This window comes from Astyanax mexicanus, chromosome 6, assembly GCF_023375975.1.
Source record: "Astyanax mexicanus isolate ESR-SI-001 chromosome 6, AstMex3_surface, whole genome shotgun sequence".
Classification (NCBI taxonomy): domain Eukaryota; kingdom Metazoa; phylum Chordata; class Actinopteri; order Characiformes; family Acestrorhamphidae; genus Astyanax; species Astyanax mexicanus.
The window spans coordinates 54,344,000-54,356,915 of NC_064413.1; the positions used below are offsets into that span (position 1 = coordinate 54,344,000).

The 12,916-nt window shown below is 39.1% G+C and overlaps 1 protein-coding gene across 4 annotated transcripts in view; it reads right to left on the reverse strand.

Annotated features, from left to right (window-relative positions):
- col11a1a (collagen, type XI, alpha 1a) overlaps positions 1-12,916 on the reverse strand; it is a 193,666-nt gene that overhangs the window by 136,583 nt on the left and 44,167 nt on the right. For all 4 annotated transcript variants that reach the window (XM_049480869.1, XM_049480871.1, XM_049480870.1 and 1 more), the window contains exon 5: positions 1,820-1,945. In XM_049480869.1, the coding sequence (XP_049336826.1) occupies positions 1,820-1,945 (126 nt within the window). The remainder of the gene's footprint in view (positions 1-1,819; positions 1,946-12,916) is intronic.

Here is a 12,916-nt window from a genome sequence, read left to right on the forward strand (position 1 = left end):
CGGCCCCAGAGCGTTCCAGAGCATTACTCAGCACGGCCCACGACGGGAGGAAAACCAGTACAACACACACACACACACACACACACACACACTGCTCTATATACACACACACACACACTGTACAAGACCAGACACACTGCACCATCACTCTACACCAGGAAACAGTAAAACAACAGTGGAGTAAAATCAGCTCCAACCTGCTATTTAAACACACACTCATTCCGAGCCCAGGCAGACAGACAGCTCTGAGCACCTGTCTCACTCTCCACAGCTCTCTCCAGACATACACTCACAGCTGTTCATACACACACTGCTTACTGCTGACACATTCACACCAGACAGCTCATACATACAGTAAATAACACGGCTGTCTGTCTGACTATTTGTCTGTATCTGTCTATCTGACGTTGTCTGTCTTTCTGATGTCTGTCTGTCTGTAGGTCTATCTATCTGAATATCTGTCTTTTTATCCATCTGTCTGTCTGACATTGTCTGTGTCTGCCTGTCTGTCTATAGGTCTATCTGTCTGAATATCTGTCACTGTATCCATCTGTCCGTCTGAAGCTGTCTGTGTCTATCTTTGGGCCTATCTGTCTGAATGTCTGTCCTTTTATCCATCTGTGTGTCTGACATTGTCTGTGTCTATGTCTGTCTGTCTGTAGGTCTATTTATATGAATATCTGTCCCTGTATCCATCTGTCTGTCTGACATTGTCTGTCTCTGTCTGTATGTCTAACTGTCTAAATATCTGTATTTGAATCCATCGGTCTGACATCGTCTGTGTCCATATCTGTCTGTCTGTAGGTCTATTTGTCTGAAAAACTCTGTATCCATCTGTCTGTCTGACGTTGTCTGTGTCTGTCTGTCTGTCTGTATATCAATCTGTCTTAATATATGTCTTTTTATTGGTTTACCTGTCTGATGCTCTCTGTGCCTGTCTGTAGGTCTACCTGAAATATCTGTATTTTTATCCATCTGTCTGATGCTGTCTTTGTCTGTCTGTAGGTCTACCTGTCTGAATATCTGTCTTTCTATTTATCTGTCTGTCTGACATTGTCTGTGTCTGTCTGTCTGTAGGTCTACCTCTCTGAATATCTGTCTTTGTATATACGTCTATCTGTCTGACGCTCTCTGTGTTTGTCTGTCTGTAGGTCTACCTGTCTTTTTATCCATCTGCCTGTCTGACGTCTGCATCTGTCTGTGTGTAGATCTATCTGTCTGAATATCTGTTTTTGTATTCACCTGTCTTTCTGATGTCTGTCTATCTGTTTGAATATTTGTCTTTTTATCCGTCTTTCTCTGTCTGAAGCTGTCTGTGTCTCTCTGTCTGTCTGTAGATTTATCTTTCTTAATATTTGTCTTTTTATCCATCCTTCTCTGTCTGAAGCTGTCTGTGTCTCTCTGTCTGTCTGTAGATCTATCTTTCTTAATATCTGTCTTTTTATCTGTCTGTTTGTCTGACGCTCACTGTGTCTGTCCTTAGGTCTACCTGTCTAAATATCTGTCTTTTTTATCCATTTGTCTGTCTGATGTTGTCTGTTTGCTGTGTGTAGGTTTACCTTTCTAAATATCTGTCTTTGTATACGTCTATCTGTCTGTCTGACATTGTCTGTGTCTATGCCTGTCTGTCTGTATGTCTATCTGTTTGAATATCTGTCTTCTTATCCATCTGTCTGTCTGACCTTGTCTGTGTCTGTCTGTAGGTCTATCTATTCAGTACTCAGGTGATGAGCTGTAATCAGGTTCTGCAGGGCTGTAAGTGGGAGCTGTGGGTCAGTATCAGGTCTGTTGATGGTTAGCGGGTCCTGTAGTTACTGACCTCGTCCTCGGGTTCCTGGGCCTGTGGTCTGTCTTTATGGGGGGTGTCACAGTCCGGGCTGTAGTGTTCACAGTAATCATACGCAGCTTTAGCATCAGGAACGATCAACAGCTGCTGGATATCACCCTGAGAGAGAGAGAGACAGAAAGAGAGAGAGAGAGAGAGAGAGAGAGAGAGAGAGAGAGACAGAAAGAGAGAGAGAGAGAGATTTAGTTTTTTTTAGTAAATTTAGGGCATTTTCACACCTGAAAGTCACACTGAAGTTTATTCCTATCATCATCATCTGCGTGGGTGGAGTCTCCCTATACTTCACACTGATTCGTTTGTAGAATGTTGTCAATTTAGTGAGTTCCCGGTGTTGTGCCTAATTCTGCCTCCCTGTCAGAATCCGTCTCCCTTTGAGTGCTTCGGGTTTGTCCCTTCGGATTCCTTTTTTATTGAGTTTATTAATAAGAGTTAATCTACAGTTACAGTAGATACAGAATCTCCAGCACTGTAATTTATGTAGCCATACTGCTGCATGATGCTCCAGCACATCACTACGAGGAGACATGAGAAGAGATATTTTAGCACAACACTTTTTCTTTTTCTTCTTCTATTGTTTAATTAGTGATGATAGCCTGCTTCTAAAAGTGATTTCTTAGTGCAAAATAAACTGGACCAAACCAATTCTCAGTTCTTTGTCCCAGAATATGGGTTTTAGCACCTTTTACACATGTTGTTCTGGATTGAAGCGATCTGAAGAGACTAAAAGTCTAAAAGTCTGTATTACTGACAGTATAGATGCATTTAAAAACATTTAATATCATTAAAAAGTTACTATATTTATTTTATTGCTGATGATTATGGTTTACAGCCAAAGAAAACCCAAAAATCAGTCTCTCAGAAAATTAGAATATTATATAAGATCAATTGGTACTTTTGGCAGTGTGGGCAGTGTGCCGAATCCTGCTGGAAAATGAAATCAACATCTCCATAAAAGTTGTCAGCAGCAGAGGGAAGCATGAAGTGCTGTAAGATTTTGTGGGAAAACAAAACTGCACTGACTTTAGACTTGATAATAAAACACAGTGGATCAACAGCAGCAGATGACAGACATGTCTCTTCATTAAACCATCACTAATTGGTGGAAAATTCACACTAGACCTCGAGCAGTTTGGACTGTGTGTCTCTCCACTCTTCCTCCAGACTCTGCTCCCTTGATTTACAAATAAAATGTAAAATTTACTGATGGGCAGTGAAAGGATTCGGATGCAAATTTCATTTTCCAGCAGGATTTGGCACACTGCCCACACTGCCAAAAGTACCAATTGATCTTATATAATATTCTAATTTTCTAGGACACTGATTTTTGGGTTTTCATTGGCTATAAGCCATAATAATTATCAACAATAAAAGAAAAAAAAGCTGACATAGATCACTCTGTGTGTGTTTAATACATCTATATAATATATGAGTTTCACATTTTAAACTGAATTATTGCAATAAATTCACTTTTCCTATATTCTAATTTTTTTAGATGCACCTGTATATTGCTCATATATGCGCATCTTAAAGAAAAGAACCGATCTCCTTTAATAACACACAGTATCTGTACGTCTGTAAGTTGGAGGGAATCCAGTAAACACACTGAACAGACGAGATCCCGGCTCTCAAAAACCATAAATCATATCTAACGCTGTGCAGATAATCACCATTATACTGCACAGCTCTGCTTCACGCTGGATACGCGGGACCAGTAAACACAGACTGAAGCTCCGCAGAGACAGCGGCGTAAATTACTGCTCTCACTGCTCCGCTTTATACACTCCAATTAAACATGTCCCATCAGGACACGGCAACACCTGCAGCTGTCCCTCCACACAGACCATAATACTGTATAATACACACACACACAGATACACACACTTCCTAGAATGTGGGGTCATTCTTATGTCATCACACACTGCATACACACACACCAATCAGCCATAACATTACAACCAGTGTCCAGATATCACAGGATAACATCAGAGGTCTGGTGGAGCTTATTATATGCAACAAGGAGGCCCTACACAACATGAGGCAGGTGGTTTTAATGTTATGGTCAATTGTTTTTGTCTATATATACTGTACCTTATACTAGTGCATCACAAATAATGATAGAGTATCATTGAAAAAGTTACTTTATTTCAGTAATTCAGTACAAAATGTGTTTTTTTATTTTCAAAAAGTTTTAAGAAAGTTTATTTATGGTTGATGGTTGATGATTTTGGCTTACAGCCAATGAAAACCCAAAAATCAGTATATCAGAAAATTAGAATATTATAAGACCAACTGGTACTTTTGTTGGCAGTGTGGGCAGTGTGGCCTACAGTCCTGCTGGAAAATGAAATCTGCATCTCCATAAAAGTTGTCAGTAGCAGAGGGAAGCTGTAAGATATGAAGTGCTGTAAGATTTTGTGGGAAAACAAAACTGCACTGACTTTAGACTTGATATAACACCAGAGTCTTACTGCCAAAAGTACTATATAAAAGTAGTATATCTTTTAGTAGAACTATACTGTATATATCGTCGCTGTCCAATGAAAAAACACTTATTTCCAAAACAGCAACTTTACAGGAGAGAGAAAAAACCTTGTAAACTTTAAATGGAAGTCGATGTAAAAAGAGTTTATTTCAGGTCTTTTTGAAGAGTTTCTATTGGTCCGTTTATCCAGAAATTTTGGCACAGTGTAAGGGACGGTTTGTCTGTTCAAATTATGTAATTAAACTAAAAATCCTCAAAAATGGAGATAAGTGTTTTTCATAGGATAGCGACGATATACACTATACTATACAGTACTATATCAGTATCTACATCTATATAATATACGAATTTCACATTTCAAACTAAATTAATGAAATAAAGTAAACTTTCAATGATATTCTATTTTTTTAAAGCACTAGTACATACAAATGTATAAGTAACACTGCCATGACCAGAGCTGAGAACATCACAGAGCTGGTGGTGTCCACCTTCCACTTAAGGATGCCCCACAGGTGCTCAATTGGGCTTGGGTCTGGAGTTGTTTGCTTTTTTTTTTTTAAGCCTCACCAATTGCAGTTGCACCAATTACAGCTTATTGGAATAACTGCCTAAACAATACTGTCCAGAGAAGGCTTTGTATTAGATTCTGAAACATGGCTGTGAGGATTTGATTGCATTCAGTAACAAAAGTGTTTAAAAGGTCAAGATTTTGGAGGCTCTCCACCTCACCTTATATTCAACTCCTCAACTAATCCTACGCCAGCTTAATGTTCACAGCTCTAAACACCTCTATATCACACCGCTTGCATTCATTTTATGGTGCCAGTAGGTTTATACTATTGTCCTAATGTATTGGTAGTATTTCTATTATTTTTATTATTTTATTGTACAGGGTTTAAACAAGCTCTGTGTGTCACCTGGGTCAGCAATGTGTACTAAAAACTAAAAGTATGAATGAATGCTGCATTTATTGGAAGGGGTGTCCACAAACATTTGGACACTCACACACACACACACACACACACACACACACACACACATTCTTGCACTTTTCTGGAGACTAATTAAGCCCAGCGCACTGCATTTACACTGCAGCTGAACAGGTGACATAAACACACATTACCCACAGCGCACTGCAGCGAGACACAGTTAGTTCCACAACTTAACAAGCGGTTTCAATCTCTTCCACTGGAAATTATATATACAATTTAAAACATATAAGTAGAAAATAACAGCCACTTCAGATAACAACAGCGCTGCTGTTTTAAGAGCTGTGAAATAGAGCTGCTAAAAACACCTAAAAACACATGAAAACACATTAAAACACCTGAAAGGTGAAAGATGAGTGATTTATCATGATGATGCTGATGCTTCTTCCTGGATAGTTTGATTGCTTTGTGGGTTTAAAAAATGGTTTAAAACAGAGAGATCTTAAGTTTATTGAAAGAAAATGGCACTATATAGAACCAATAACCACTCCAGCTTTTGTTGGAGTAACTGTCTCTACTGCCAAAGGTAGACTTTCTACTACTTCGTCCTCCATCTACTGCAGAGGTGTCCAAACTTTTTTTGTTGGGGGCCAGAAGGAGAAATATATTTGAAGTCATGAGCCACAGACAAATAATGAAATATACCACTTTAAATAATACATTTTCCTGATTACTTTCATTTACACACCATTTTACTTGACTTACTATCTTTATCTATCTTTGACAGTGTTGTGTAAACGAAGATTTTTCAAATTGATGTTTAATTTCATGATGTCTCTTAATATTAAACTCCTTAATTACGCCAACTTTTAGACTCTTTTGCCCGTTTTTCTGCACTAGAAATGCGCACTCTCTCCACTTTTAGACTCTTCGGCCCGTTTTTCTGCGCTAGAAATGCGCACTCTCTCCGCTTTTAGACTCTTTGGCCCGTTTTTCTGCACTAGAAATGCGCACTCTCTCCACTTTTAGACTCTTTGGCCCGCTTCTGACACCTAGCTTTCAAACTTTTTAATCTCACATTATAAAAACCTGCTTAACAGCGGGCCAACTTTCATTCTATTTCTAAAATACCTTGTGTTTTAGACACCCCTGATCTACTGTCTTCTGTTCTTATTATCTGCAAAAATGTGCTACAGCTGCAGAGTTCCATAATATGGAAGCAATAAGAAATGCCTGTACAGCTGTCAGTAATAGATTTCTCAAAGTGTTTCTATTTTATTTTTTTTGGCCGCAAAAAACGCAAAAAAGGAAATGATGTAAAAAACTCATCTGGAATGAAAACACACAAAAACCCTGCACCAGCTGTGAAGGCTGTGTTTTTACACTTTTACTGTGTAAGTGTGTTGCTTAGGGGTCAGTGTGAACGGGGTCATTGTGGGCGGGGTTAGTGTGAGCTGGGTCATTGTGGGCGGAGTCAGGAGTCGGTGGGGGGGTTGAGCTGAGCTTATTCTGCGAGGTGAGTCCAGCTGAGCTCACTGTACCGTTAAAATAAACCCAGCGGGACCTCAGAACAGCACCGAGCGCGAGAGGATAATCAACCACAGACTGAGAGAGAGAGAGACAGAGACAGAGAAAGATTAAAGACAGTAAGAGAAAGACAGATAGAGACTATAAACAGAGAGAGACTGTAGACAGTAAAAGAGAAAATATAGACAATAAGAGTCTATACAGTGAGAGACTAAAGACAGACAGAGAGACTATGAATAGAAAGAACGACAGAAAAAAGACAGATAGACTATAAACAGAGAGAAACAGAGAAAAAGATAAAGACAGACAGTCTATAGACAGTAAGAGAGAGAGACTGTATAGTGAGAGAAAGACTATAAACAGAGAGAGACTATAGACAGAGAGAGAGAGAGACTAAATAAAGAGAAAGACAGATAGAGAGACAGAGAGAGAGACTATACACAGTGAGAGACTATAGTGTGAGAGACAGACAGAAAGACAGAGAGAGCTAGACTATAGACAGTTAGAGACTCTAGACAGAGAGAGAGAACAATACAGAAAGAAAGATTACAGACAGTGAGAGAAACTATAGATGGAGAGAGAGAGACTAAATACAGAGAAAGACATAGAGAGACAGAGAGAGATTAGACAGTGAGAGAGAGACTAAATAGGGAAAGACAGATAGAGAGACAGAGAGAGAGAGAGAGACTATACACAGTGAGAGACTATAGTGCGAGAAACAGACTATAAACAGAGAGAGACTCTAGACAGAGAGAGAGAAAAATACAGACAGACTACAGACAGTGAGAGAGAGACTATAGATGGAGAGAGACTAAATACAGAGAAAGACATATAGAGACAGATTATGTCAGAGAGAGAGACTATACACAGCCAGAGACTATAGTGAGAGAGACAGACAGACAGAAACATAGAGAGACAGACAGAAACATAGAGAGAGCCAGACTATAGAAAGTTAGAGACTATAAACTGAGAGAGATAAAAATACAGACAGAAAGACTACAGACAGTGAGAGAGAGACTATAGATGGAGAGAGAGACTATATACAGAGAAAGACATATAGAGAGACAGAGAGAGAATATAGACAGAGAGAGAGACTAAATAGAGAGAAAGACAGATAGAGAGACAGAGAGAGACTATACACAGTGAGAGACTACAGACAGAGAGAGACAGAGAGATAGACTATAAACAGAGAGAGACAGATAGAGAGACAGAAAGAGAGACTATAGGCAGAGAGAGACATAAAGACAGAAAAAGAGACTATACACAGAGAGACAGACAAAAAAGACATATAGAGAGAGAGACAGATAGAAAGACAGAGAGGGAGACTATAAACAGAGAGAAAGACAGAGAGAGACTATACACCGTGTGAGAAAGAGACAGAGAGAGAGACTATGAATAGAAACAGCGACAGAAAAAAGACAGAAAGACTATAAACAGAGAGAAAAAGAGAAAAAGACAGAGACAGACAGTCTATAGACAGTAAGAGAGAGAGAGAGAGAGAGAAACTGTATAGTGAGAGAAAGACTATAAACAGAGAGAGACTATACACCGTGTGAGAAAGAGACAGAGAGAGAGACTATACACAGTTTGAGAGAGAGACAGAGAGAGAGACTATACAATAAGAAAGAGTGACTTTAAAAAGAGACAGACAGAAAATAGACAGAGAGAGAGAGAAAGAGAGAGAGAGAGAGACTATACAATAAGAAAGAGTGACTTTAAACAGAGAGAGAAAGACAGAAAAAAGACAGAGAGAGATTATATGTTGAGAGAGACTATAGCCTGTGAGCGAGAGACAGAGAGAGAAACTATACAATAAGAACGACTATAGACAGAGAGAGACTATTAACAATGTGAGAGAGACAGATAGAGACTATACATTGAGAGAGACACTTTAAACAGAGAGAGAGACAGAAAATAGAGAGAGAGAGAGATTAGAGTGAGAGAGAAAGAAAACAAAGAGAGAGAGAGTTGTGATAAACTGATCCATCTCAACGTTACTGAACTCCACAGGCTGAGACAAGCCATGACTTCTGAATGTTTGTGTGTGTGTGTGTGTGTGTGTGTGTGTGTGTGTGTGTGTGTGTAAATCTCTGAAAGAGTGACATTAAGTAAATCTGCACATCCTTCACTCTATCAGGTAAGGCCACGCCCCCCTGAGGTCAAACCTTTATAAATCACTACCTGATTAGCCTGAACTCAACAGGCTAATATTACAGTAATTAATATTACAGTATTTAATAATACAGTAATTAATAATACAGTAATAATGGATAAGATCTGACTAAATAAGCCTGTTTTACCACAGTATTTCACCAGGATCAGCTCCAGAGAGGCAGTAATCCATCCTGCTGCCAAAGCTGAAGGAAAACAGTGGAGTCAAGCTTGGGCCTGACTTACTGACATACATTACTCACATACATTACTCACATACATTACTCACGTATAAAATACTCACATATATTACTGATTCTGACAGCCAGGCTGCTCTAAACCGAGCACGAGAGGAAGCTAAATTAAGGAGCACCATAAAAAAGCATTGATTCTTCTAATTTAGCAGGTCTTGCTGCTAAATGCTGGTGCGGGGCTAACTAAGTTAAGTTATATAAAGCTAAGCTAAGTAAACAAAACTGCGATTCTAAAAAAAAAACATTTTCTTTTAAAGTTAAACGCAATCTACACAGATTTCTCTCCTGAAAACTGTTTATTTGGTTGAGTAAACTGCTTCGTTTATTTACAGTAAACTTAAATTTCCAGATTTCCACTAAGGCTAGGCGCAGCAGCAATAGCATCAGCGGCTACACTGAGGAATCCTGATCTTATCTTTAGTAGCAGAATGCTTTTACTAGAAGGGCTTTCCAACAGTATAAGATTTATTGAGAAGAAACATTGATACAGCAAAGAAATACCAAATCTACAAACACACTTTATCGCACTTTTTGCGCTTTGTTTACTCCCTAAAGGGATGTAGAAGTGAGTTAGCATTAGCATTAGCAGCAGAGGCCCCATCGCTCTTTCTCTAAAACCCTTCCCTTAGGCCACAGCCTTCACCACGCTAATGACAGCCAGGGCAAAGGTCACGCTCAGGGTCGAACTGCAAGCACCTCATAGAGGAACGTCGCTCATTTCAAGGTCGTGAACCTGAGCGCATACCTGAGACGCTCCGGTGTGACATACGATCCTGAGGAAGAGTTATAACTGTTCCTAAAGCGGGAGGCCGAGGAAACTGACAGCTGCTGTAATTCCTTTAATTTATCTCCCCAGCCCAGAGCACACTTTACACACTTAACACACTTAACACACTTTACAGCACAAATACAATCCAGCAGCCTCCGCCTCCACCATGCTAACCAGCTCCTCTATCAAATAAAAGAGAGCTTAGCCTTCATTTATTCACTTTATGCCTCTCAAACATTTCTGCAAATATTTTATTAGAGCTTAGAGTATCATATTTTTTACACTATAAGGTGCATTATGCAACACTAGTAAGAAACAGGGGTGTTGGCATGTTTTCCCTCTAATTCAGCAGGTTTCACCACTAAATGTTGATGGAGGCCAACTAAGCTAAGGTAAGTAAACAAAACTGTAATTCTAAAAAAAAAAAAAAAACATTTTCTTTTAAAGTCAAACGAGTGCTTGATGTTAATCTACACAGATTTCTCTCCAAAAACTGTTTTTTAAGTGAATAAAGCACTTCTGTTTATTTACAGTAAGCTTAGATTTCCAGATTTACACTAACGCTAGGTCCAGCAGCATTAGCATTAGCGGCTAACCGCTAGTAAATGCCGCCTGACGGCGCTACACCAAAAGACCCTGATCTTATCTTAAGTAACAGAATGCATGCATTAGAAGGGGTGCCCACAAATATTTGGATGTTTGGTTTATGTCAATATTAAACACATCATAACTCAATCAAATTTACATCAAAATCAAATATCTTGTTTCAATAAAACACATGGCTTGAATGTGAAATGGCCTTCTGTTCTTTTTGAGTGAAACATGAAACATCCAAATAAAGAGCACTAGAAATTAAAGTTAGAGAGAGATAGAGGGATAATAATACAGAGAAACATAAAGAGAAAAAGAAAAAAAGAGAGAGATAAAGATATATATATATATAAAGAGAGCAAAATGGAGACAAAAAAAATAAAAAGATGAAAAGAGGGCCAGAGAGAGAGAGAGAGAGAGAGAGAGAGAGAGAGAGAGAGAGAGAGAGAGATAACAATAAAGATATAAAGAGAAAAAGACAGATAACAGATATATAATACATAACAATAGAGAGATATAAAGAGGTTAAGATAAAAAAGGGAGAGAGAGAGAGATAACTAGAAAATATACACAGAAAGACAAATAAGAGAGAGAGAGAGAGAGAGAGAGAGAGAGAGAGAAACAGAGATATAAAAAGAAAAAGATATAAGGTATAAGGTATATACTGAGACACGATAAAGAGAGAGTGAGACATATAAATACATAAATAGAAAAAGATAGAGACAAACGGAAAGACAGAGTGAGAAAGAGAAATAGAGATGTATAAAGAGAAAAAGGTAGAGAAACTGAAAGACGAGAGAGAAAGAGAGAGGGAAATACAGATATAAAGAGAAAGGTATAGAGACAAACCAAAAGACAAAAGTAGAGAGATAGAGAGATAAAGAGAAGAAGATAAAGACAAAAAGAAAGAGACAGACTGAAAGAAAGAGAGAAATAGAGATATATAAAGAGATAAAAAGAGAAAAATATAGAGACAAACTGAAAGACAAAATGAGAGAGAAAGAGATAAAAAGAGAGAGAGAGAGAGAGAGAGAGAGAGAGAGAGAGAGATGTATCCTGACGTGAAACATCCCGTAGTGGTTGATACGGCCTGTCATTGGTTGCCGTGGTGAGAGAATGCGCTCTTCTCCTTTGTTCAGTTGGATGTACTTAAGTACTCTAATTACAGAGCGCCCGCGGGAACAATGGCGCTGGACCCCGGATCAAAACAAAAGGAGCGAGGCGTGACCTTTGATGTGCCCCGGCCTCGGGCCACACACTGCACACCGTCACACACACACACACCACCTCACACCAAATGACCCACACTACTGAAGACTGAAGCAGGCAGAATTAAAGCCACTTAAAGCCCAGAGAGTGTTTAACAGGAAAGAGTCATCACACCTTTTATTACCTGCGTTTTTAGGGGGCAGGAAAGGAAAACGCTAGAGTGTTTCTGTAGATTTACACTGGAGATACGAGGATAATGTACCAAACCAACAATAGAAGCCTTCAGTATATCCCATCAATTAGTAAACAATGGTTTCTGACACTGGAATACTCACTGGCATCTAGAACAGTGCTAAAATTAGTACTAAAGCACTAAAATTCAGGTTTTATAAGCATGCTAAAGCTTTTAGCAGCACTCTGAACAGGCAAGCAACGTATTAAAAACATGTCCTAATAGATAAAACAGATATTTTTTTAGAAACAGAGCTAGCCACACTAAACTAGCCCAGGTAGCCAATGGTATATGTTTATACAGGTGTTGGACAATGGAACTGAAACACCTGGTTTTAGAGCACAATAATTTATTGTGGTGACGGACAGTTCTGGTGGAAACAGGAGAGTTGAGGTGCACATTGAATTCTGCGTGATTTGATCAGCCGTGGTTTTATGTTTTTTGGATACAATCCGGGTTAGCACCCGAACATCCCTTTCAGACAGCTTCCTCTTACAGCGTCCACAGTTAATCCTGTTGGATGTGGTTGGTCCTTCTTGGTGGTATGCTGTCATTACCCTGGATACCGTGGCTCTTGATGCATCACAAAGACTTGCTGTCTTGGTCACAGATGCACCAGCAAGACGTGCACCAACAATTTGTCCTCTTTTGAACTCTGGTATGTCCCCATAATGTTGTGGGCATTGTAGTATTTTGAGCAAAACTGTGTTGAGTGCTCTTACCCTGCTAATTGAACCTTTACACTCTTACTGCTCTTACTGGTGCAATGTGCAATTAATGAAGATTGAACACCAGGCTGCTCCAATTTAGCCATGAAACCTAAAATCCCACACTAAAATGATGACAGGTGTTTCAGTTTCATTGTCCAACCCCTGTACTTCTCTACATCCAATCACAATCAGATTCACTCTATCTGGATGGAGAGA